Source organism: Callithrix jacchus, chromosome 9, assembly GCF_049354715.1.
Source record: "Callithrix jacchus isolate 240 chromosome 9, calJac240_pri, whole genome shotgun sequence".
Lineage (NCBI taxonomy): Eukaryota > Metazoa > Chordata > Mammalia > Primates > Cebidae > Callithrix > Callithrix jacchus.
The window spans coordinates 123,339,522-123,362,515 of NC_133510.1; the positions used below are offsets into that span (position 1 = coordinate 123,339,522).

Consider the following 22,994-nt stretch of genomic DNA (forward strand, 5'->3'; position numbering starts at 1 on the left):
CCACACTGTTCCCTGGCCCTATGAGCCTCAGGCATGTGACCTCTCTAAGGCTCCAATGGCGCCCCCTGCACCCTCAGAGGGCTACGGTGAAGACGGAATGAGCCGAGCAGGTGCCGGGTAGGAACTCACATCCAGGATGGGGCCGTTGCAGTAGTAGCAGCGCGGGGAGAAGAGGTTGTGGTAGTCCTTTTCACAGTAGGGCTGTCCGTCCCGCTCGAAGAAGTTCCGGGACCCAATCTCCTCCTGGCAGTGGGTGCAGACGAAGTGCTCAGGGTGCCACGTTTTCCCCATGGCAGTCACAACCTGAGGAGGAAGATGAAATGTGTGCAGGACTGAGGCCAGCCCCGGAGCACCCCCACCCCTGCAGAGGGGCCCACTGGCCACCCCGCTCCCTCTCCCTCTCATCACCTGCCCAGCGATGGGCTTCTTGCAGGCCCCACAGACTCCTTTGGCGACTGTGGCAACCCCCAGCTTGTTCAGGTCGGACTGCAGGCTCCCCAACATGCTGTCTAGCTGGCTCCCAGGCTTCGGGGCCCCCCCAGGAGGTGAGCTGCTCCCTGTCTTCCCCTGGGTCATGAACTGTAGAGACAGGGAGGGGGCTGGTCAGGACCCCTGAGGCTCAGGGTATGGTGTCTGGCAGCACAGGGATGGGGAGACTTTTCTTCCTCCTGGACAGCTGAGCTGATGGAGACAAGAAGTACGACCTCCTCCAGGGGCCAGGAGCCCTAAAGTGGGTGTGACGTCAGCAGGACTCCTGGTGGTCGGAGGAGCCCACCAGGGATCAGAAAGGCTCAGGGCACCCAGCAAGCACAGCCAAGCCCAGGGAGAGCACGACGCGCAGGACACCCAGCCCAGCCTTGGCACTGACCCCTCCCTCGTCCTGCCCTCCAGGGCTGCTCTGCCCGCTGTCCCAAGGCCAGCCGGCCGCCCAGCACAGCTCCCCATCCGCTCTTTGCTCCAGGCCCTGGATCTTAGATAGGGGAAGAGATGAGTATAAGAAATCTTTTTTAAAAATTAAAAAAGAAGAATAAGAGACCTTGTCACTGGACTAAAAGGGAATCTAGCATGAGATCTGAGGGTTTCTCCCCGACCAGCAGGACCAAAACAGGGGAAAAAATTTTGGAGAAAAAGAGCCCTGAGAGAGAGGCCCGGGGAGAGAGGAAGGACAGGGAAATGAGCTGACCGAAGGCAGAGGACATGGCAAGGGCAGGCGGCCGGGCTCTAGCGAAGAGGCCTCACCAGGCACTGGGCCTAGGGGCCAGAATGTGGGGAGACAGGTTTCTAGTCTCCCTTCTGGAGTGGCTTCCTTGATTGGAGCCCGGGGCAGTCCTGAGGACCAGTCGAGGAAGGGACAGATGGGAGGGACCCACAGAAAGGCGAGAGGGCAGCAGACCTCCTGAGGGGGCAGGCCAAGGGCGAGGTTTAAGGCAGGACTGTGGCTACTGTGCTGGGGCTTGTGGATAAAGGGAAGGAGGGTATCTGAGTGAGTGAGTGTGTGTGTGTGTGTGTGCGTGTGTGTGTGTGCACGTGCGTGCGCAGAGTGAGACGGCTCAGGCATTAGGACAGGGAGCAGAAAGGGAGGGGCCCCTTTAAGGCCTGCCTGCATTGGGGGGAAGAGCGGGTCCTCGTCGGTCTGGCAGCCCACGGACCTCACGGTATGGGGTACAGGAGTGGGAAGGGTGGGGCCCTGCATCCCCTCATCATGAGGCTCTTCCCCAGCACTCCGAACCCCAGAAGAATCACAGAGGCAAGCTGAGGGTCCCAGGGAGGAGGGGGCAGGCAGGCTGGACAGGGGAGAAGAGCTGCTGGCCTCGGCGTCTGTGTGATGCTGGAGCAAAGGGACAGAAGGAGGAGCCAGGACAGAGATGGTTCTTCTCAGGGGAATGGGAGAGCCCGGAGGGAAGACAACCTGGGGAGAAGAAAGGAGGGAGAGCAATGAGGAGGAAATCACCAGCCCAGCCCACGGGGGTGGGGTGACCTCCCCAGGCTCCCCCTGGGCCTTCCCACTCTGCACCAAGAGTGGGGCCAGTCTTCCAAGTTCACAGAAGCAAGAAACCCCCACCCTCCCCTCTGGCCAGCACTGGGGCCAGGGAAGAACCTGGACCCAGGGTGCCTGGCCCTGGCCCAGCCCCAGTCCTGGGCATCTCCACACCACCTTCTCTACAAGCTGCCCCCCAGCCCGCTTCCCACGAGGCTGCACAGTGATGACGACGCCTTCGGTCAGCCAGTCCTGGACAGAGGGCCCTGCTGCCTCCGCTGGCTCCTCTGCCTCAGGCTGGATGCCCAGCCGCCCCTGCAGCTCCGCGATGAGCCGTTCCTGGGATGGTGTCCTGCTCAGGGTGGCAGGGTCCAGCCGGCGGCGAGGGGAGGGCTCCCGGGACATGGGGTGTGCATGGCCCGTCTCCCGGCTCCTCCTGATCACAGATCGGATCTGGGGGAGGGGAGGGGAGGCTGTCACCGTCCCACTCTGGGCTTGCACAAAGCCACTCAGGCCACACTCAGATGCCTCACGGGAGGGAGCACAGAAGAAAACCACCAAAGTACCAAGCAGAGGTGGGGCGGAGGCACGGGGAGGGAGCAGATGGGACTGGCTCCAGGCACAGGCTTCGAGCGAGACTCTGACCCAGCATTCGCCTCCAAGTTGGCCACTGACTGGGCAAGATACTTAACTGCCATGGGCCTCAGCTTGCCCATCCTTAAAATGGAACTACAGGATTTTTCTTGGCTTACTTCCCAGGGTTTGTGCAAGAATTATTCCAGAGGATGTAAACGGATGCCCCTGACAGGGCATATGCCTTTTTCTTTCTTGTTTTCTTTTGATTATAATAGAAAAACAGTCTTTCCTTCCAGAAACTTTTTTAACTGTTTTTTTCTCTGGTTTATATTATTATGCTAATATTATGCTATCATACTTGTTGGTAGCATTTTAGGGATTTTTGGTTTTTTCATTTTGTTTTCCATAGAGGCATAAATCTTGGGGGATTTGGGGTTTTTTTTTTTTTAGACAGTGTCTTGCTCTGTTGGTCAAGCTGAGTGCAGTGGTGTGATCATGACTCACTGCAGCCTTGAACTCCTGGGCTCAAGGGATCCTCCCACTTTAGACTCCCCAGCAACAGGGACTATAGGCATGTGCCACCATGTCCAGCTACTTTTTAATTTTTTTTTGAGACGGAGTTTTGCTCTTGTTACCCAGGCTGGAGTGTAATGGCGCGATCTCGACTCACTGCAACCTCCGCCTCCTGGGTTCAGGCAATTCTCCTGCCTCAGCCTCCTGAGTAGCTGGGACTACAGATGTGCACCACCATGCCCAGCTAATTTTTTGTATTTTTAGTAGAGACGGGGTTTCACCATGTTGACCAGGATGGTCTCAATCTCTTGACCTCGTGATCCACCCGCCTCGGCCTCCCAAAGTGCTGGGATTACAGGCGTGAGCCACTACACCTGGCCTACTTTTTAATTTTTTTGTAGAGATGGGGTCTGGCTGTGTTGCCTAGGCTGGTCTCAAACTCCTGGGCTCAAGGGATCCTCCTGCCTCGGCCTCCCAAACTGCTAAGATTACAGGCATAAGCCACTGTGCCAGGGTGAGGCATAAAGGTTTTATTTTTCCGTCTCAAAAAAAAAAAAAAGAAAAGAAGAAAAGAAAACCTTTACAATTACATAAAAAGAAAATAAAATCTTTATGCTTACATAAAAAGAAAATAAAATCTTTATGTTCACAGTGGCTTACCTTACTGTCGCCAGGCCGGAGTGCAGTGGTGGGATCTCACTGCAACCTCCACCTCCTAGGTACCAGCGATTCTCCTGCCTCAGCCTCCTGAGTGGCTGGGACTACAGGCACCTGCTGCCATACCCGGCTAATTTTTATAATTTTAGTAGAGATGAGGTTTCACCATGTTGGCCAGGATGGTCTCAATCTCTTGACCTCGTGATCCACCCACCTCGGCCTCCCAAAGTACTAGGATTACAGGCACGAGCCACAGCACCCAGCCAGGGGCATAAAGTTTTAATTAAGCAAAAAGCAACTAACAAAAGGCCGGGGCAGCAGCTCACGCCTGTAATCCCTGAGGTCAGGAGTTCGAGACCAGCCTGATCAACACAGTGAAACCCTGTCTTTAAAAAAAAAAAAAAGCAAATAATAAAAGTACTGTCAGCCATGGCCTATTGAGGGACCACATGCTGTGTTCTCAATACGTTCCAGGAACCATCTCATTTAGTTCTCTGGACAACCCTAATGGAAATGGCCTATTATTCTCTCCATTTTACAGATGAGAAAACTGAGGCTCAGGGAGGGGTTGCCCAAGGTCACAGAGGTAGCAAGTGTTAGAGATGTGGTTTGCATCTAGGTCTACCCGGTTCCAAGTCCATGCTTCTAAACCATTTCAGATGAGCAGCTTATCTGAAAGGAAAAAGCCTGAACATAGCAAGAGGCGGGTGAGAAATGCCAGGTCCACAGAGGCCACTGCCAAGTAGCTGACTGTCAGGTCCGGCCACGGTGTCTCAGCATTTTCTGCCCAAGCAGAGCAGACATGCACAGAGTGGGAGGCTGCATGCAGTTAGAGAGGAGCGGCCACACTCAGACCCGCCAAGGGCCGTGCCCAGCAGCCATGCTAGTTGGCGCCTGCCTGGCCAGAGGTGGAAATCCTCTCTGTGGCGCTGGGTGTGCCTGTGGCCATGGCACACAGAAGCTCTGGCTGTTCCTTCCCGGCCTGGGTGGCAGCTTCGGTGGCACCCTCTGGGCTCCTTTGGGTCTCAGGTCCTTGGGTGGGCCTGGCCACGCTTCCCTTCTCGGGCATCTTTCCACCTAGCTGCTCCCTGGTAACTGGGGCAGGGCAGCTGCTTCGCAGCCTCCCTGACTCTGGCCTTGGCCCCTCCTGCTGTAGGCCATGTTCCTCTGTGAGAGTCCAGGTCTCTGGGAAGATGGCCTGCCGGTCCACTGCCACAACAGCTGGCTCTGTTACTTCTTGGAAGCTTCGAGCAGCTCCACAGGGGGGGATTCTCTCAGGCTTGAATACCTCCGAAGCCCATGGCTCCTCCCATGTGGTAGTCACGGCCTCCTCTGAGCATGAAGGGCTGGCTGGTGGCCCCTGGGGCTCCCCAGGCTCCTGGGGACCTGTGCTCCCAGGAAGGGGTACAGTGTGGCAGCGAGGAGCCCCAGAGAGCTCACTTGTGAGGTTTGGCAGGTGCCTCCAATCTCGGCCCTGGCTCTTTGTGCCCACTGGCCCCAGAGAACTCTCCACAGAGGGAGACCTTGAGTTGAGGGTGTCAGGCATCACCCCAAGACCAGCCAAATCAAGCCAGCTGGGGGCCACAGGAAGTAGAAGGCCTCGTCCACTCTGCTCAGTACAAGGGGACTCCGGAGTGTGGCCCTGGCCTCGAGGAGAGGGTTTAGTGGTGGGTGGCAGGAATACAGATGACATGGGAGGAGGAGGAGGAGAAGGAGGAAAGGAGCCGTGTGAGGATAGAGCAGAGCTGGGCAGCAGCCCCGGGGCGCTCAGAGCCACTGTGGAGGAGCTGGTCTGAAGGAGGAAAAAGAAAGGCAGAAGGGAAAGAAGAGAGAGATGGGGGGAGTGAGGAAGGCTGCGCCCTGCAGGCAGTATGTTCGGCCTTAGGGCTCTGAGGGCCACCTTCCATATTGACCAAGGTGGCTGCAAAGCTGATGCACAGGACTGGCCCTTGAAAGAGACCGAGATCCCAAAGAGGCTTCCCTGGGCTTTCTGCGCTTAGCCCTCATCAAACCCAAGCACGAGAAAGCCACTGAGCCAGGTCTATGGGGCCACCCAGGGAGGACACGAGGAAGAAAAGACCAAGCTGTGGCGGACAAATGGGGAGCAGGTGACCAGGGAAGACAAGTAGGCACAGATGGAAAGAGAACCAGCCCCAGAGGGCTGCTGAGCCCTCCTCGGACGCCGGCCCAACTCAGCTGTGTCCTCCTAGACAATCCCAGCTTCCTACACCCCAAGTCCTCTGCATCCTCCTAGCTCCAGGGATCTGACTAAAACCAGTGCTGCTTCTCCCGGTATCAGGGCACAGGCTGTCTGAGAAAGCAACAGCCTTACAAGCACCAAGGCACAGCTCCCTTAGGCCAGGCCCTGAATCCAGCTTACTGGCTTCTGATCATGGCTGCTCGGAACCACTGGCCTGGAGCTGAACTACAGCATGTAAGGGTCACAGGCCCAGGCTCAACCCTCCACCCCAGCCACACTCTCATCTCCCACCATGAAACCCCAGCTGGAGGGAGGCAAGGAGGCACCATCAGGCCCAAGGGTGCAGGGATCCTTCACTCCCCGTCTCATATTCCCCAGGACATGCCCCAAAGGTCTCCAGCTGACCCACGTGGAAGTGTGAAGTCAGCAACTGCTGGTGAGTTCTGTCAGTATCAATCCCCATGGAAACACTGTATCCTCTAAATTAAACATCTCAGACCTGGCAGGACTGGGGAGGCCCGGCAGGGGAGGGAATGGGAAGGGTATCTCATGGAAGACTGGCCCCATGGTTTCCCACAGACAGAGCTTGTGGGAACTCAGAGGCCCTGGAGGGCAGGAGAGAAGGATGGGAGAAGGGTATTGAGGGAGGCTTGTGGATTCAGGAGCAGAGAAAGAAAGAGGGTGTTTTGAGGAGGGATGTAGCGTGGGAGATGGGGCTCCAGGGCAAATGACCTCTCAGGCATGGGCTCTCAAGTCCCACAGGGCCCAGCAGAGAACGCCCTCCCCCACTAAGAGCAGCCATCAACACAAGGTTCTTTGTCCCAGTGTCTCAGCCTCCTGATCCTCTCGACCTGAGTGGCTGGGAACACCCGGGGAGGAAGGAATGTCCCAGCTGAGCACTTCTCTGCCTTCCCAGGCTACTGCAATCCTCAGGCAGGCTGGCCTGGCCCTCCCTCGCCTGCCTCTTGGCATCATGGCAAGGCCAGGGCATGACAGGGTCCCTGGCCCAGGGGCAAGGCACCCAAAAACTGAGGGACCAAGGTCCAGCTACTCACACTGAGGTAAGGGAGGAGAAGGCTGAGGGAGGGGCAGCAGGGCAGGGAAATGCAGGGCACCTTAAAATCCGACAGTGAAGCCATCAGCTCGTCCAGCTCCCTGGTGGCCGAGGAGGCCGAGATTCGTGTCTGCTGCTGGCTGGAGGTGACGCGCTGCGGGCTGCTCATCTCGCCCTGGTTCACAGTGATGGCAGGGCTGCAGGGTGGCACAGCATGAGTGGGGAGCCCACAGCCCCACAATTCCCAGGGATCAAATTGACATCTCAGCTTGGACACTGGGGTCCCACCATCTCCAACCCCAGGGAGGCCCATGGCTCCCTGGGGACCCTTCACTGAGTGAGAAGAAGGCAGTTCAGTGGCACCAGGAAGTGCCAGGAGGATGCCTCTGGCCCCCAGCCCAACTGAAAGCTGGCCTGTGAAACAAGCTCAAGCGCTCTGTGTGTTTCCTCCACAACCCTGGACGCGGAGGCGAGGCTCCTGCAGGAATATGACAGCACTGATAAGAGCTCACATGCATAGCACTCACCAAGTGTGTCATGCACCGCGAGCCAGAAACCATTCCAAGCACTTTAGGTGGATGACTGGTTCTCACCCTTATTCAGGTAGGTGGTCTTCTTGCAGCGATCCCATAGCCCTTGTCCCATTTTACAGATGGGAAAACTGAGGCTTGAGAGCTGACAGTAACTGTCAGAGCCAAGATGTGAACCCTACTGTTTGGCCCCAAAGCCTGTGCTAAGAGCTGCTAAACTCCAGGCGCTCTTGGCATGCACAACGTCTGTCCTTTCTGACTGGTAGTGACTGGCTGAAGGCAGGGATGGTATCCACGAGACTCACCACTATTCCCCCAGTGCCTAGCAAACGGCAGACACTGGTGGGAATGGGTGGATGCCAGGGCCAAGAGGACAGACATTGGACCCCGGGTGGGCTGGGCCAGCCCTTCCCTGCCCAGGGAGAGCCTAGTGGGTACTCACACAGGGCTGGGCACGGAGCTCTCCAGTTCATCCAAGAGACTCTCCACACTGGGCCGCACGTCCTCCAGGCCCCGGCCCCCATTCCGCTTAGGCTTCTCTTTCGTCAGAGGCCCAGCTTTGCCCCCCAGCGGGCTGTTATTCTCTGGGACACCATAGTGGGGGCTCAGGGCCCCAGGAAGTGGGGGGCTTGAGTTGCCCTCATCTTGCAGAGAGGAAAGAAAAAGACTGCTCAGCTCTTGAGCCCTCCTGGGATCCAGAGGTCAGCAGGTGGGCCCTGGGGCCCGGCAGACCCTAGCCCAGGGAGCTGGTCCTACCTGCAGGGAAGCCTGGCGAGTTATGCTGCACGGCATTCAGTTCCAGCAGCAGGCGGTCGAGCTCTGAAAGGTTGCTGCCCAGGGAGGTGCTCATTATGGTGGGTGAAGGCTCGGCTGATTTCTGCTTGTTAGGGAAGCTTTGAGAGGCAAAGGAAAGAAGACAGTGAGAGATGCTCTCTGGCCTTGTACTGGCTTGGCAGTTCCCAAATTCCCAAGGAGAACAAGGCAGAGGAGATGCGGAGTCTTCCCCAGCAAGAGGACAGAGGGTGGGGAAGGGATGTGGTAGGAAGAGGGGAGGAAGGAAGCCTTGCTTCAGCTCCCCAGCTACACGCAGATGCTATGACGGCCCAGAATGTCCACTGCATGGAGATGGCACTGATTAGGTAGACAGCCCATCGAGAGGCCTTCTGCAGCTTAAACCAGAAGAACCCCGCAAGGACCAGTGCCCCACTGTCTCCCACCCTGGCCAGGTCCCTGAGATTTCTGAGCAGGAGGGAAGTCGCCCGGAGCAGGCTGGGGCAGTACCTGTAGACGTGCTCCTCTTCACCCACTCGGGAGCACGGAGAGCCAACACCGTCCTGAGGGTTACAGGCACTGGAAGTTTTGGCACTGGAGCCGTACACAGGTGACGAGGACTGAGGCTGCAAGACGGAGAATGCTCAGAGGCTACCCCGAGGGGAGAAAAAGGAACGGGGCCAGGAGCAGCCCAAGTCACCCCCAGGAGGCTCCTGTCCACAGCTAGTCTCACCAGGGAATTTCCACAGTCGGGCCAGGAGACCTGTGATTAACCACTTGGTCACTGCTCCACTCACATGGTGGGTGGGAAGAGCAGCATCTGGTCGGGGCAGGCCGACTGCAACAATTCCATTCCATCCACTCCCCAGGCCCCTGCCAGGTAAGCTCCCTCTGCCCCACAGCCTCTTCAGCTTTCCTTGCCCCTGTCCCCACCTCACCTGCTGGTGGATGAATCGAGAGCTGCTGGGCTGCCACTGGTCTAAGGGGTCAAGGATCGTGCCATTGAGGGCCTCGCTGGATGGGGGTGGGGGCACAGGGGGTGGCACGGCAATCTCCTGGTATGTGTGGTTTCCAGTTGGGTATGAGTAGGGGGTCTCCTCTGACAAGAATACAGGTCGTTTGGAGATGTGGGAGGTGGTGGACTCCAAGTCCGCCAGCAGGGCGTCTGCAAAGAGAAGGTGCGGGGAGCAGGTGAGACTGGGATCCTGGGGACTCTCTGGTGGCAGGGCCCTCCCTGCCTGCACCTCAAGAGTTAATGCCTTCCAGCACCTGCCCCACCCATGGGAGAAATGACCAGCCTCGGGACAGGAAGTCACCAGCCCTGACCAGCCTAACCAAGAACTGGCTCCCAAAGCTGACTTCTTCTGCCTGCCCAGGACTGAAGGTGCTCTAGAGGCGGGCTCTGGGGCTGCCCGTGGGATCTCCTACCTCTGGGAATCAGGCACCTGGTGCTGCGTTCCCTCCTGATAGGGCCGCGCAGCTGCGAGCGAGAAGTGCCTGCCTGGAACTCTGAATCCGAAGGGCAACACGCAGAGAATGGGTGGGAGGGGCCCCACGTCACAGGGAGGGGCCCTGGCAGTGCCAGGCCCTCACTTGATTTCCAAGAGCTTAGGCTTTCTCAGCCCCAGACTGGAAGGGCACTCAGGATGCCCCCTGCCCTCCTGGCCAGGTGGAAGCAGAAGCCCAGGTACCAGGCTCCTCCTGAGGCTCCAGGCTTACGGAGTAAGGTGTGCCGGGAGGTGGGGGCTGGAGTGAGGCTGGTGCAGCAGTCCCCACCCCCTCAGTGAGCAGGGGGCAAGACTGCTCCGTTGGCTGTTTCTGCAGAAGTCTGGCAAGCAGCCCGGCCCCAGAGGCTCCAGGGCCCCACTGTTCTGCTTTTAACAGCAGCAAAGGAGCCAAATCAGCCCTCCAGTGCAAGCTTCCATTACCCTGGTACCTGGCAGCCAACAGGGGGACACTAGGTCTCCCCAGTCCCCAGAAAAGAAGGGTATAGAGGGGCAGGGGTAGGACTTGCTGACTCCCCACCTCCTCCGTCCCCTCCTGGGACCCTCAAAAGCCCACGGCCCAGACAGCCTAGGCAGACGGTCCTGTGGCCCTGGATGCCACACCCTCATTCCTGCCCCATTCACAACTTGTTCGCTGTCAGCTCCCTGGTAACCTGCTGGGTCCACAGAGCTGGGAGCTCCATTCCTAGTCCTTGGGATAATAAACATCTAAAAAGCAATGGCTGTGTTTATTGCCACTTATTAGTACCAGGCACACTGCTAGGCATTCTAGCAGTGTGTACACAGTCTCCATTAATCCCCCTAATACCCCGTGAAGCTGGAATGCTGATTCTCCCTGCATGGATGAGGAAAGTGGGCTTGAGAGGCAGAGGTGTTTGCTCTGAATAACGAAGGTGGTGAGTGGCATGATTGTCTGACTCCTCAGAAGCCCCAAACCCCAAAAACCCTGGCCTGTAAGAAGCCACTATGACTACCAGATGACACCACACTTAAAGTGTTCAACTTCCTGAATGTTGGAGGCCCAAGCTGTGAGGCTTTCCAGTCTGATCCTTCCTTCTGGCCTTGCCCCCAGCCCCCCAACCTGTATTCAGAGGAGGGAAAAGAGAAGCAAGGCCCTCACCCAGGGCCTCTGTCGATGGGGCCACACCTTCTCCCAGTTGCCTGTCCTGATCTACCCTCAAGGCTGGCCACACCTACCCCAGGCTCCTGGCTCCTGCCCAGACAGACAGAAAGTATGTTCCAAGGCCCAGGACCCTGGGTCTGGTCTCCTGACCTCCGAAGAAGGTTAAGTCCTACAGCGGCCCCGCCCCCGAGTCCGGGTCCCATGAAGGACGTCTGGCTTCCTGTCTTTAGCAAACCGGAACTAGAGTTGGTAGGTATCTAGGTAACAGCAGAAAAGGAACCAATGTCCAGGCTGATCCCCAGGGCCTCTCCAGGGCCACACCTGCCGTCTTGGCTTCTCATGGTGTCCTCATTTCCTCTGGGCCCAATCAGTGATGGGTGGGTCCCTTTCTCCACCACAGGCAGGGCCAGCTAAAATACCCCACAGGGCTCCCCAGAATAGGCAGTGAGTGCAGCCCTGGTAGGGGGCAGGAGTGGCTGCCATCCTTGAAGGCCCACTGGGGCCGGGAGCTTCACCCGTCTTACCTGCCATCCTCTTCACAATGCCACTAGCATGGATGGCACAACTGCGGTTCAGAGGCAGAGTCACATCCCCACACTGCCAAGGCTGACTGAAGTGACAATGCTGGACTCTGAACTCAGGTGTCTTGGGCTGCAAACACCCAACAGAAGACAAACAGGCTTCCGCGTCAAACATTTTGAATCAGGGACTCCACCAAACGCCCGCTCCACACAACATGATTTTAAGCCTGGGCTTTTGGTTTATGGATTGGATTCTGGTTTATGATGTGAACAGGCTCTTTTAAGCACAGATCCATAGGTTGGTAGAGTGTTGGTGACAGGATGTAGTCCTGGGGCACAGAGACAAAAGATCACTCATTCTGAGGTCGAGCCAGACCTGAGTTCAAATGCCAGCTCTCCTCTTTACTATTCATGCCACACGGCAAATCACTTAGCTTTTCGGGGCCTGTTTTCTCAGGAAGCTCTTGAATAATTCTGATCTCAAAGTACTGGTATGACGTTTATAGGGGCTAGCAGAGGGGCTGGGCACGGTGGCTCAGGCCTGTAATCCCAGCACTTTGAGAGGCCGAGGCTGGTGGATCACGAGGTCATGAGTTCAAGATCAGCCTGGCTAACATGGTGAAACCCCATCTCTACTGAAAATACAAAAATCTGCTAGGTGTGGTGGTATGCGCCTGTAATCCCAGTTACTCAGGAGACTGAGGCAGGAGGATTGCTTGAAACCCGGGAGGCAGAGGTTGCATTGAGCTGAGATTGCGCCACTGCACTCCAGCCTGGGTGACAGAGCAAGACTCCATTTCAAAACGAAAACACAAAATTAGTCTGGCATGGTGGTGGGTGCCGGTAATCCCAGCTACTTGGGAGGCTGAGGCAGGAGAATTGCTTGAACCCAGGAGGTAGAGGTTGCGGTGAGCCGAGATGGAGTCATTGAACTCCAGCCTGGGTGACAAGAATAAAACTAAATCTCAAAAATAAAAATCAAAACCAAAGTGTATCATGTCCCAGCCTAGGCAATACAGTGAGATCCCATCTCTACAAAAAATTTAAAAATCAAGCTGGGCATGGTGGCTCATGCCTGTAATCCCAGCACTTTGGGAGGCTGAGGTGGGCAGATCACAAGGTCAGAAGTTCAAGACCAGTCTGGCCAACATAGTGAAACCCCATCTCTACTAAAAAATACAAAAAATTAGCCAGGAATGGTGGTGGGCGCCTATAGTCCCAGCTACTTGGGAGGCTAAGGCAGGAGAATCGCTTGAACCCAAGAGGCAGAGGTTGTAGTGAGCCAAGACTGTGGCACTGCACTCCAGCCTGGGGGACAGAATGAGACTCTGTCTTAAAAAAAAAAAAAATTAAAAATTAGCTGGGTGTGGTGGCACATGCCTATAGTCCCAGCTATTCAGGAGGCTGAGGTGGGAGGATCACTTGAGACCAGGAGTTGGAGATCAGCCTGGGCAACATAGTGAGACCCCATCTCTAAAAAAAAATATGTAAAAATTAGCTGGGTGTGGTGATATGTGCCTGTAGTCCCAGTTACTCAGGAGGCTGAGGCAGGAGGATCGCTTGAGCCCAGGAGGTCAAGGCTATGGTGAAATACAATTGCACCACTGCACTCCAGCCAGGGTGACAAAGCGAGACCCTGTCTTAAAAAAAAATACAGAGCATAGATGTCAGGGAGAAGGCACATCATTATTCAGTTTTCTCCAAAGTTTATTTAAGGGACAGAGGAAAACCCCAGCAAGTCCGTCCACCAGCCACAGGGTCTCTGGTATGGCTTCCTCCTCCCTCTCCACCCTTCATCCTTACCAGGCAAGGACTAGGCAAGAGGGGTAAGGGCTGGTGTCTCCAAATCCCCCACAAACACCTCAAGAAAGAGAACCAGAAATATAGAAGGCGAGTCAACAGTAGACTCCTAGCTTTACTTTTATTTCCAATGGGTGCAAATATCTGAGACTTCCCCATTCGCTGTAAACGGTTAAGGCCCAAAGTCCCCTTGCAAGCTCAGCAAACGCCCCCGGTGGCGTGAGCAAACAGAGCCGGTAGACACTGCGCACAGGAGTCCACTTGAAGGCGCAGTCCCATCCCAGGGGGTTCCCTCAGTGTCCAGCTCCAGCCTTTCCCCTCTGCTGTAAATATTCCTTCTACTCATACCCCAAGGAAGGTGTCAGCCTACCCACTCTTCAGAGAAAATGGTACTCACTGAAACGATTCAAGACCAGGAATACACCCTCCCTGCCCACATGCTGGGAGGACAGGTTCCAGACACTCTGCTTGGAAGTAGTCGGGAGCCATCATTCAAGCTAAGGAAGGCCTCAACTTCCTGGCATTACTCTAAGTTACTGGGTCCAGGCCTGAGTCCCTTTAAACCCAAGCCGCCTTGCAGGAGGAAGCTCTCTCTGGGGCTTCCCATCTGCTTTTTGGAGGAAACCCACCCTGAATTCTGCAGGTTTTCTATCTCTCTGGGCCAGCGAAAGTATGCAACATGAGGAGGTAGGGCAGGCTGTCTCGAGGCTGGGGGCGGGCTAGGTGCAAAGTCCCCAGCAAGCCCTGGGCAAAGGCCACGGAGCAATGTCCTGGCTCAGCCCTGGCGAGGAAGGGGTGCAGACTGTCTGCCGCTGCCCACCAGAGGGCACCATTGGCCCATCGGCTTCCTGCCACTGGGAGTAACCAAAGATAACCTCGTGCAATATTGGAATTTTCTAGCTGGGGAAGACTGGGGAGCCCCTGGCCCTGGGTGCGGTGTGGAAGTTTCAATCTTGTGGAGGAACATAGCAAGCTACTAGGAGGAACACAGGTGGTCTGGGTACACACTATCACTTGAAGGTGCACCCAAGGGTGACATGCAGAGCTCTGGAGAACGAGAGGGGCATGGGCCCTGTGCAAATGCAGCACCCCATGTGCCCCCGTCTCCACCCCACAGCTGTGCCTGGTTGGAGCAACACCGTGGAGCAGCTGCAGCTTTGGGCCAGGAGGCCACCGTGGGGCAGGTGGGTGGGCAGGCACCTTCCCAGGCCCCAGCAACCGACTGAGTGTAATCCTAGGACTGGTGGGAGCCGCAGGAATGTTAAGGTGCAGACACCCTCGGCCCACTGCTCCAAGGAGGAGGGGACCTAGAGGCCGAGGCCGGTTTGCCTGCATTCCAGGGCAAGTGCTGCGCCCCTCACATTCCTGTACCCACCCAGGGGCTCAGAGTGGAAGGAAACCTGGGTCTCCTTGTACTACAATGGGGGGATGTCCCTCAGACCTCGGCTCTGGGGACCCAGGTTGATCCACTGACACAGGGCACTCAATACCAGATTAAAGAGGATCAATTAAACCCTTGCGCCCCCACCCCCAACTGCAGCACAGAAACAAGCCAGGCTTCTTCCTCCTACCCAAGCCCCTGCCACTTCTTACTGTGTGATAAAGACTATCAAGACCAGAGGACTGAAGCTGGAAAGGTGCCAAGAGAGCTGAGATAAAGGTCTATCTCTCTGAGGGGAGGGAGGACCCAGAGCAATTCCATTCTCTCTTCTCAGGCTCTGAGGACTTTCAATGTTACAAACTTGTAAGGTGAATCCTGAGTCACCTGGACTCCGCTCAATGGCTGAATTGCTCAGATAGGCTGCTTAACTGCTCTTGTGCCTCAGTTTCCTTGTCTAACCAATAGGAATTCCACCATTATACTCACAGGATTGGGACTATATGAGAAAAATAGATACAAAATGCTGACTTGGAATAAAGTGCTGTGTGAATAGAGCACACAGGAAAGAGGAGTTGCTAAGTAGACACAAGCTTCTTCCCAGAGAGGGGTTGAGCCCCAGGAGGGGAAAGAAATCCTCTCACCATCCTATCCAATCCCTGAGGGCAAAGGGTGCTGCCATCTAGTTCCGGATCAGCAGGAAGCAGGTAAATGTGGGCATGAAGCCAGCTTTCCCATCCCTTCCTGCAGTTTACAGGCTGCCCTGCCACACCAGCCCCAGTGCCAGGGCCCCTCAGCTCCTGCCCACCTCTGCCACTGCGGACTCCTCCACCAGCAGCACCAGGCAGAACTCAGAGGTAGGATCCTGTGGCCCTGGGGCGGGGGCCGTCTTGCATTCTCGAGGCCTGGCCTGGGCGAGGCCCACAGAACAAGGTCTTTTCCAGCCGCTTACCCGCCTTCTTCTGCAGGCCAGTTTCACTCAGGTTTTGTCACCCCAGGCAGGGAGCAGCCAGCGCAGCTTCCTTAGGAGCTGACAAGCCCATGGAAGGAGCAGCAAACACTGCCCTGAAAGCTCCGGCACCAGCAGCAAGGGCTGCCGTAGCACAGGGGCCTTCCTGGAATCCCTGGGCCAGCTGTCCATCCCTGCCATCCCATAGGATACCCAGACTCCCAGAAAGACAAGTCCCCACACAAGCCTAGCCTTCTGGCCTGTCTATCCTGTTGGGTCCAGAACTCTGGACAAGGGAGGTTCCCAGCCCCCTGCTGACCACCTGGGCAGCCTTGGTAGCTTCAAGTGTCAGAGAAGCTGCCAGGCCTCCTCCAGCTGCCCATGCTTAGGGATATAAGCAGTGAGCAGGGCTTGGCCCTTCCAAGGAAGGAGCTATGTGAACACCAGGACCAGCTCAGGGATGGTCTCATCTCAGCCCCTCTGGTGAGACTCTTCCAGATTAGGAAGGGGACAGAACAGGAAGGTGGGTCTCCCCACTCCCAGCTCCCCGCTCCCCACTCCCCTGGCCCCAAGTCCTCGTGCCCTCCCCCAGCCTGGAGCACTTGAGCAGTTAGAGCAGAGGTAATCTAATCCGCAGCGGGGTGCTTTCACTCGGTGAGTAAGTCCCCAGGAATGGGGAGCTGGGTATATTTATCCTGATAACCGTCCTTCTTCAGTAAGGACCAATCCACAATTAGGCCAGATCCGCTCTGCCCCACCCACCCCCAGCCCAGGGACCTAGGGCCTGGACACGAAGTAGGATTCAGTCTCCTTGAAGGGCCTTCCCTGCCAATTTGGGTTCTTGTCAACTGTCTCCTCTCCAAGAATTAAGCTCCAGAGAGCAGGGGCCTTGTCTGTCTTGTTCGATGCCATGTCCCCAGCAGCTAGAATAAATGGCTGAATGACAGAGGGGCTGTGAAGAGGAGGAGGATGGGGAAGCAGCAGTGAGCAGAGAAAACAGCCAGTGTGGAGGAAGGGAGCAGGGACGCCCTGATCCCAGGCCTTCGGACCAGTGAGGGCCCATCAGTGGATCCTGTCATCTCTCTGGATGTCTCCTCTATCAAGAAAATGGGCAGGACCCAATTTGTCCCCATTCCTAGTAGCGCACTCTCAGGAGGAGATGATATGATTATGGGTGAGATTTATATAGCAACTTTGAGCTCTTCTGAGTTAGTCTAAATCCAAGATTCTGCTATTATCTGAATCCCAGACAGGAACTGCTCTCCTAAGAGGATGGATGAGAAACGATCGATACCATAGTGTCATTTAAATATTTAATAGCCATGCCTGGAGGTTACAAAGACTCAGCCACCAATTCTCCTCCGCTGACTCATGCCTCACTCAACAGGAACTGCATTTTACCCTCACGGCCCTGAAGGAAGTGTGGGCTGGGGGGTGACACACAGGAAACCAGGGGAGAAGACCAGGGAAGAGTTTTCCAGTCAGACGCCAGGGGAGGAGGGGGTGGCCATTTGGTGGTTCTTCCCTGGGCTTCCTACATGCCTAGCACAGGAGGGTGGCTTCCTGTCTGCTGACGAGCTCTTCCTCGCAGAGGCTGACAACAGGAGTGTGCAGGCAGGCTGGCTTTATTAGCTGCCTGGCTTGTGCCCAAGGTCACAGGGTACAGGTAACTGGAGACCCGAGAGAATAAAGGCTGCTAGGCAACTCCAGAAGTCACCCTGAGCTCCAGCCAGAAGCCCAACTGTGCCAGGCCCATCTGCACCAGGCACCCACACAGGGCCCACCCATCAGGCTCCTGGCTGCCGCCGCTTCCCCATCAAATTGAGCTCCAGGAGCTTAAGCAACAGCAGGTGAGACAATGAGGAGGCTGCCCAGGTTGACTCTGAGCACGTCTATGCATCTGCCTTGGGCTATAGGCATAGGAGTTCAGGCCAGGCTGGCCGAACACCACATTCTTTTTTTTGAGATGAGGCTTGATCTTAGCTCACTGCAGCCTAGAATTCCTGGGCTCAAGGGATCTTCCTGCCTCAGCCTCGTAAGTAGCTAGGACTACAAGCACATGCCACCATACGCGGCTTTTTGCATGTTTTTTAGAGACAGGGTCTCGCCATGTTGACCAGGCTGGTTGTGAACTCCTGGCCTCAAGCCATCCTCCTGCCTGAGCCTTCCAAAGTGCTGAGATTACAGATGTGAGCCACTGTGCCCAGCCCCAGAGTCTCTCTCATATTGTAAATAACTCATCTCTCCTGTCCAGAATAATTGGGCCCCTCCCTCTTCCAGAGGTCCCAGAACATTGTGAACACATTTCATTGGTCAGATGTCATCTACCTCTTTAGGTCACCCAGAGACACGAGACCTTTTAAGGTCAAATCTAGGGCCCCATTCCTGGCCCAACTCAGTTCCTTCAATGGGTAAAACCCAGATTCACATACCAAAAGACAGCCTCAAAACCATGAGACCTATGAACTGGAAAGGTTCTTAGCTGTTCCAAATCTACCCTAGTCTATTCCTGCAATCTGGGCTCTTCCAGGCAAGCGGATCTGTTGCAGAGCAGGACGGCTCCTTGGGCCTCTCACCCCTGCTAATCACCCGCAGAGGTTAGGAGGGGCTCAAAATGAGTCATCGTCCCACAGAGACCCGAACAAAAAGTTCAAAAGTTTGCCTGTTCCTGAGATGAGCTGCAGTTTTTTTTGCGATGTTTGTGGATTTCATAGCATTTCAAAACTCACTCTTTGCTGGTCGGGTTCTCTCTAACAGCCCGAGACAACCATGGAACCCACCAGTGCCTTCCCTTTTTTCAGGGGTCAAGGTCATTTCCCTCAAGTCAGCTCTCACTTGGCCAACTTCCCCAGTTCTCTTTTCTAAGTCCCTTTAATAGGTCCCACATTTAGCTGGTCACCAAGTCACATCAAGTCTTCCTTCTCGGGGCCTCTCCCTGTCATCACCTGCCTCCCTTTCACTTCATCACACACAGCCAACGACTTGGACAAGTGTCCGAATCCATGCTCAGTGCCTTCCTGAACCTGACTGCAGCCCCATGCCCAGTGATCCCAATCTAACCCTTCCTGCAGACACCATCAGTCTGAACTTGGCTCCCAGCTTTGATGCATGCCTCACACTTCACTCTGGCCTCTCTCACTAGACTGCAGGCCCTCTGTGGGCAAGAACTTCCCCACTCTCCTGAACCCTCAGAGCATGGATACCCTCATAGGCCTCTTTTTTGTTTTTGAAATGGAGTCTTGTTCTGTCACCCTGGCTGGAGTGCAGTGGCACAATCTCGGCTCACTGCAGCCTCTACCTGCCAGGTTCAAACAATCCTCTTGCCTCCCAATGCTGGGACTACAGGTACACACCACATCCGGCTAATTCTTGCATTTTCTTAGTAGAGTCGAGGTTTCACATTGTTGACCAGGCTGGTCTCCAACTCCTGACCTCAAGTCATCCACCCACCTCAGCATTCCAAAGTTACAAGCATGAGCCATGGTGCCCGGCCCTCACAGGCCTCTTAGAGGGGCTTCAAAGAATGTTATGCAGAGCAAGGAGCAGAGTTACAATACTCACCCACTGATGCCCTCTCTGCCTATAAAACGAGGTCAGAACTCCTGGAGATGGCATTCTGTCCTTGACCCTCTCAGAAGACGGCCCCAACCTGACCTTCGCTGCCTCCTCAGCCTCACTGCAATCTACATCTCCAGCCCAACTGGGCTCCCCCTTCCCTTTTTGCCAGTGTGCCTTTCTTCACAATACTGAATGTGCCCCACCACTACCTCTATCCTCTTTCACCTAGTTTGAGTCTCTCACACAAGGATATCCATACCCCCAGGGAACAGACGGAAGCCAGGGGTACAGGAAGCCACGTCAGGACAAACCCAGAACACAGTGAGGATCAAACGTACTTGGGGCAAGAAATGTAAATCATTGTCTTAGAACAAACAAGGCTACATTACAGAGTGAAATGCAAAATGCAAGTGAAATTGTAAGATAAAAAGAGAGGCTTCAAGGCCTGCACGGAGGCTTCTACCTATAATCCCAGCACTTTGGGAGGCCAGGTAGGGGGATTGCTTGAGCCCAGGAGTTCAAAACCAGCCTGGCCAACATGGAGAAACCCCATCTCTACTAAAAATACAAAACTTGGCCCAGCATGGTGGTGCATGCCTGTAATCCCAGCCTCTTGGAAGGCTGAGGCAGGAGAATTGCTTACACCCAGGAGGCAGAGGTTGCAGTGAACCAAGATTAAGCCACTGTATACCAGCCTGGGTGACAGAGCAAGACTCTGTCTCAAAAAAAAGAAAAAAAAAAAAGGCAAGAGGATGTTTTCCACATGTTCTTGGGGACTTTGGCAAACAATTTTAAGCAGCACCACAAAGCCCACACTTCGACACATAAAACCAACCCTGCCCATATCACAGATTTGGCTGGTCCAGTGTCGCTGGGAGCCGGGACAGTCGCACAGTTCTTTGGACACCCTCCTGTCATCCCACCTGCATGGCAGCGTGGTAGAGTGGAAGGAATGGGCCATCTAAGATGAGGAAGATGGGTTCAAACCCCCCCCACTCACCAGCCTTCATGACCAGTGACCAGATTCTGGGCTTCAGTTTACTCAGACACCTCACAGCACACACAGTGAGTAATGGATGAAAAAGTATGTGAAAGCCATCATGGCAGCTGGGATAAAAAAAACGTGAGCCTCCCACTATGACACACAGGAGACACTTAGTCAATAGATCCACATCACTGATTTTCATCTCCCTTAAGGCTGGCAGGGGGAGGAGTCGGAGCCAGGGACTGCAGCCAGGGATCCTGGGAGCTGTGACAGGTTGTCACTAACTCAGCCTTCTTGCTGAGCAAACCACTGACCTCACCCTCTGTGTCTCGGGTTCATTCCAAGTCCTCCTTGGAGAACATCAGCTGAGCCCAGGCGCCTCCAACTCACTGCCTAGCAAGGACAGAGGCAAGTGGGGAAGCTGCAGGGCCCCAGCCCCTCCACCCCCACCCCATCCCTACTGCTGCCGGGAAATCACAGCTGTCTGAGAGGCCTATGGCTTTGAACCCAGAATCGTGACAATGGAAGGAACTGCCCAAGCCCCACAGCAGCTCCCAGAGGAACCCAGGAGAGAGCAGCCTCTGCTCCTGCCACAGAAGCTCTGAGCCCAGCAGTGTCAAACAGGGATCCAAAGATGGGGCTGCAGGGCCAGAGAGCAGCTAAGGAGGGGGTGAGGAGTGGAACAACCCTACCTGAGCATCTACCGGGAGCCCAGCCTTGGAGCCCCATTTGTTGCCAGGGATTAGAAAGCAGATGTCCAGAGCTGTCTCATGAGGCCCCACAAGGACAGCACCACCTGACTGCAGAGCTCACCCATGTTCTTCCCAGGACACCCCATAAGGAATGTCCTCCTTGGAGAACCTCCTTTCAGCAGCTGTCCCTCCTTCTGCCGGTCACCACTCTCCATTCCCATGACACACACCCCCAGAGCCTTCAAAGGACTCCAAAAAGGCAGGCTGCTGGGTCCCGCTCCATGACTGCACACTCCAGGTCTCCTGTTCTCTTTCCCTTCTGCCTCCTCCTCACCCTTGGCCTCAGGAGCGGCCTTGAACCACAGAGGAGCTCCTAGTGGTGGTACAGGCAGCTCAAGAATTCAGAGAAGGCTGGAGCACTCCATGTTCTGGTCTAACTCGTGGATGTGCAAGGTCAATGCACACAAGTATTTTCCCCCGTGCTGCACTGCTGGTGGTCCCATCTGAGCCCCAGGATGCAAGATGGGCCTGACCCAGGAACCAATCTCTGACCTCAAAGAGATGACATCAGAATCATTAGGAGACACACAGGCAGAAAGGGACTCCACTGTAGGCAACAAACCGGGCAATAGGGGACAGACAGCAAGACAGACAGCCTAGATTTTCCAACCCACAGTCAGCCTCGATGTTCCTTCAATGGACAGCCACATGTCTCACCCAAGCACTTTTTATTTTTTGAGATGGAGTCTCGCTCTATCGCCAGGCTGGAGGGCAGTGGCTCAATCTCGGCTCACTGTAACCCATACCTCCCAAGTTCAAGCGATTCTCCTGCCTCAGCCTCCCAAGTAACTAGAACTACAGATGTACACCATCATGCCTGGCTAATTTTTGTATTTTTAGTAGAGCTGGGGTTTCATCATGTTGGTCAGGATGGTCTCAATCTCTTGACCTCGTGAGATTGACCGCCCACCTTGGCTTCCCAAAGTGCTGGGATGACAGACGTGTACCACCACACCCAGATCCAAGTATTTTTTTCTACAGAGCAAAAAAAGTAGGTAGTTACATGTCTTGCCCTCTGTACTGCGGTTTTTACCTACTCTGTGTCTGGGCACAAGAGGGCTACAGAGGGCACAGCACGCTGGAGAAACACAAGCCTGAGCATAGAACTGTCCTCAAGCACTGGCTCTCAACCCTTGATGTGCAATCAATCAGCCATAAGGTGTGCCACCAGTCTTCGGCTAATCAGCATAAGGTATGGACATTTGCAACCCATTTTTTTTTTTTTTGAGACAGGGTCTCTGTCACCCAGGCTGGAGGCTAGAGTACAGTGGCACAATCACAGCTCACCTCAGCCTTGACCTCCCGGACTCAAGCTATCCTCCCACCTCAGCCTCCTGAATAGCTGCAACTATAGGTGTGTGCCACCATGCCCAGCTGATCTTTTAATTTTCTAATTTTTATTTATTTATTTATGTATTTGAGACAAGGTCTCGCTCTATCACCCAGGCTGGAGTGCAATGGTGTGATCGTAGCTCACTGTAGCCTCAAACTCCTGGGCTCAAGGATCCTCCTGCCTCAGCCTCTCAAAGTGCTGGGATTATAGTCATGAGCCACTGTGCCTGATCATTGCTTATGTATTTATTTATTTATTGAGACAGACTCTTGCTTCTGGTACCCAGGCTTGGGTACAGTGGCATGATTATGATTCACTGCAATCTCTGCCTCTGGGGTTCAAGTAATTCTTGTGCCTCAGCCTCCCAAGTAGCTAGAATTACAAGCATGTGCCAATATGCTAATTTTTGCATTTTTAGTAGAGATCGGGTTTCACCATGTTGGCCAGGCTGGTCTCAAACTCCTGCTGGCCATTGCTTTTACTTTTGAGAAAATAAACTGAAATGGGTTCAAGATGACTCCATGACCATCAGCCCCACCCACATGTGTTCCAACGCGTCTACTTGAGTGAGAGAAAGGGCTACAAAGTGCACAGAATGCCAGACACACCCTCGGTGTCATCTGAAGGCTATGTCCTGGCAGCGTACCATTTGAAACCACTATCATAGATGGTCACGAGCTCTGAGAAGTTGGGGAAGGAAAAGGAGGGGAGTCAGGCCAGCTGCTCCCAGCATGCTCCCCAAGTTGACCCTCAGTGACCCTTTTGTCTCCCTGGAAGCGTCTGCATCATCCAGCCCTGGGTCCTCGTGGGC

The 22,994-nt window shown here is 55.1% G+C and overlaps 1 protein-coding gene across 10 annotated transcripts in view; it reads right to left on the reverse strand.

Moving 5' to 3' along the window:
• The window catches only part of PXN (paxillin), a 56,942-nt gene that overhangs the window by 4,932 nt on the left and 29,016 nt on the right, over window positions 1–22,994 (reverse strand). Inside the window, exons 1-12 of one of the 10 annotated variants that reach the window (XM_035257814.3) lie at window positions 19,117–19,336; window positions 9,218–9,444; window positions 8,790–8,905; window positions 8,265–8,401; window positions 7,951–8,152; window positions 7,040–7,175; window positions 4,623–5,516; window positions 2,156–2,431; window positions 1,601–1,909; window positions 869–970; window positions 409–579; window positions 130–303 (exon numbers count right to left, since the gene is read on the reverse strand). In XM_035257814.3, the coding sequence (XP_035113705.1) occupies window positions 130–303; window positions 409–579; window positions 869–970; window positions 1,601–1,909; window positions 2,156–2,431; window positions 4,623–5,516; window positions 7,040–7,175; window positions 7,951–8,152; window positions 8,265–8,358 (2,358 nt within the window). In that variant the 5' untranslated portion in view covers window positions 8,359–8,401; window positions 8,790–8,905; window positions 9,218–9,444; window positions 19,117–19,336. Of the gene's footprint in view, window positions 1–129; window positions 304–408; window positions 580–868; window positions 971–1,600; window positions 1,910–2,155; window positions 2,432–4,622; window positions 5,517–7,039; window positions 7,176–7,950; window positions 8,153–8,264; window positions 8,402–8,789; window positions 8,906–9,217; window positions 9,445–9,707; window positions 9,818–19,116; window positions 19,337–22,994 lie in introns of those variants that run through there. The other 9 variants (XM_035257813.3, XM_035257812.3, XM_054238970.2 and 6 more) reach the window with 9 other exon arrangements.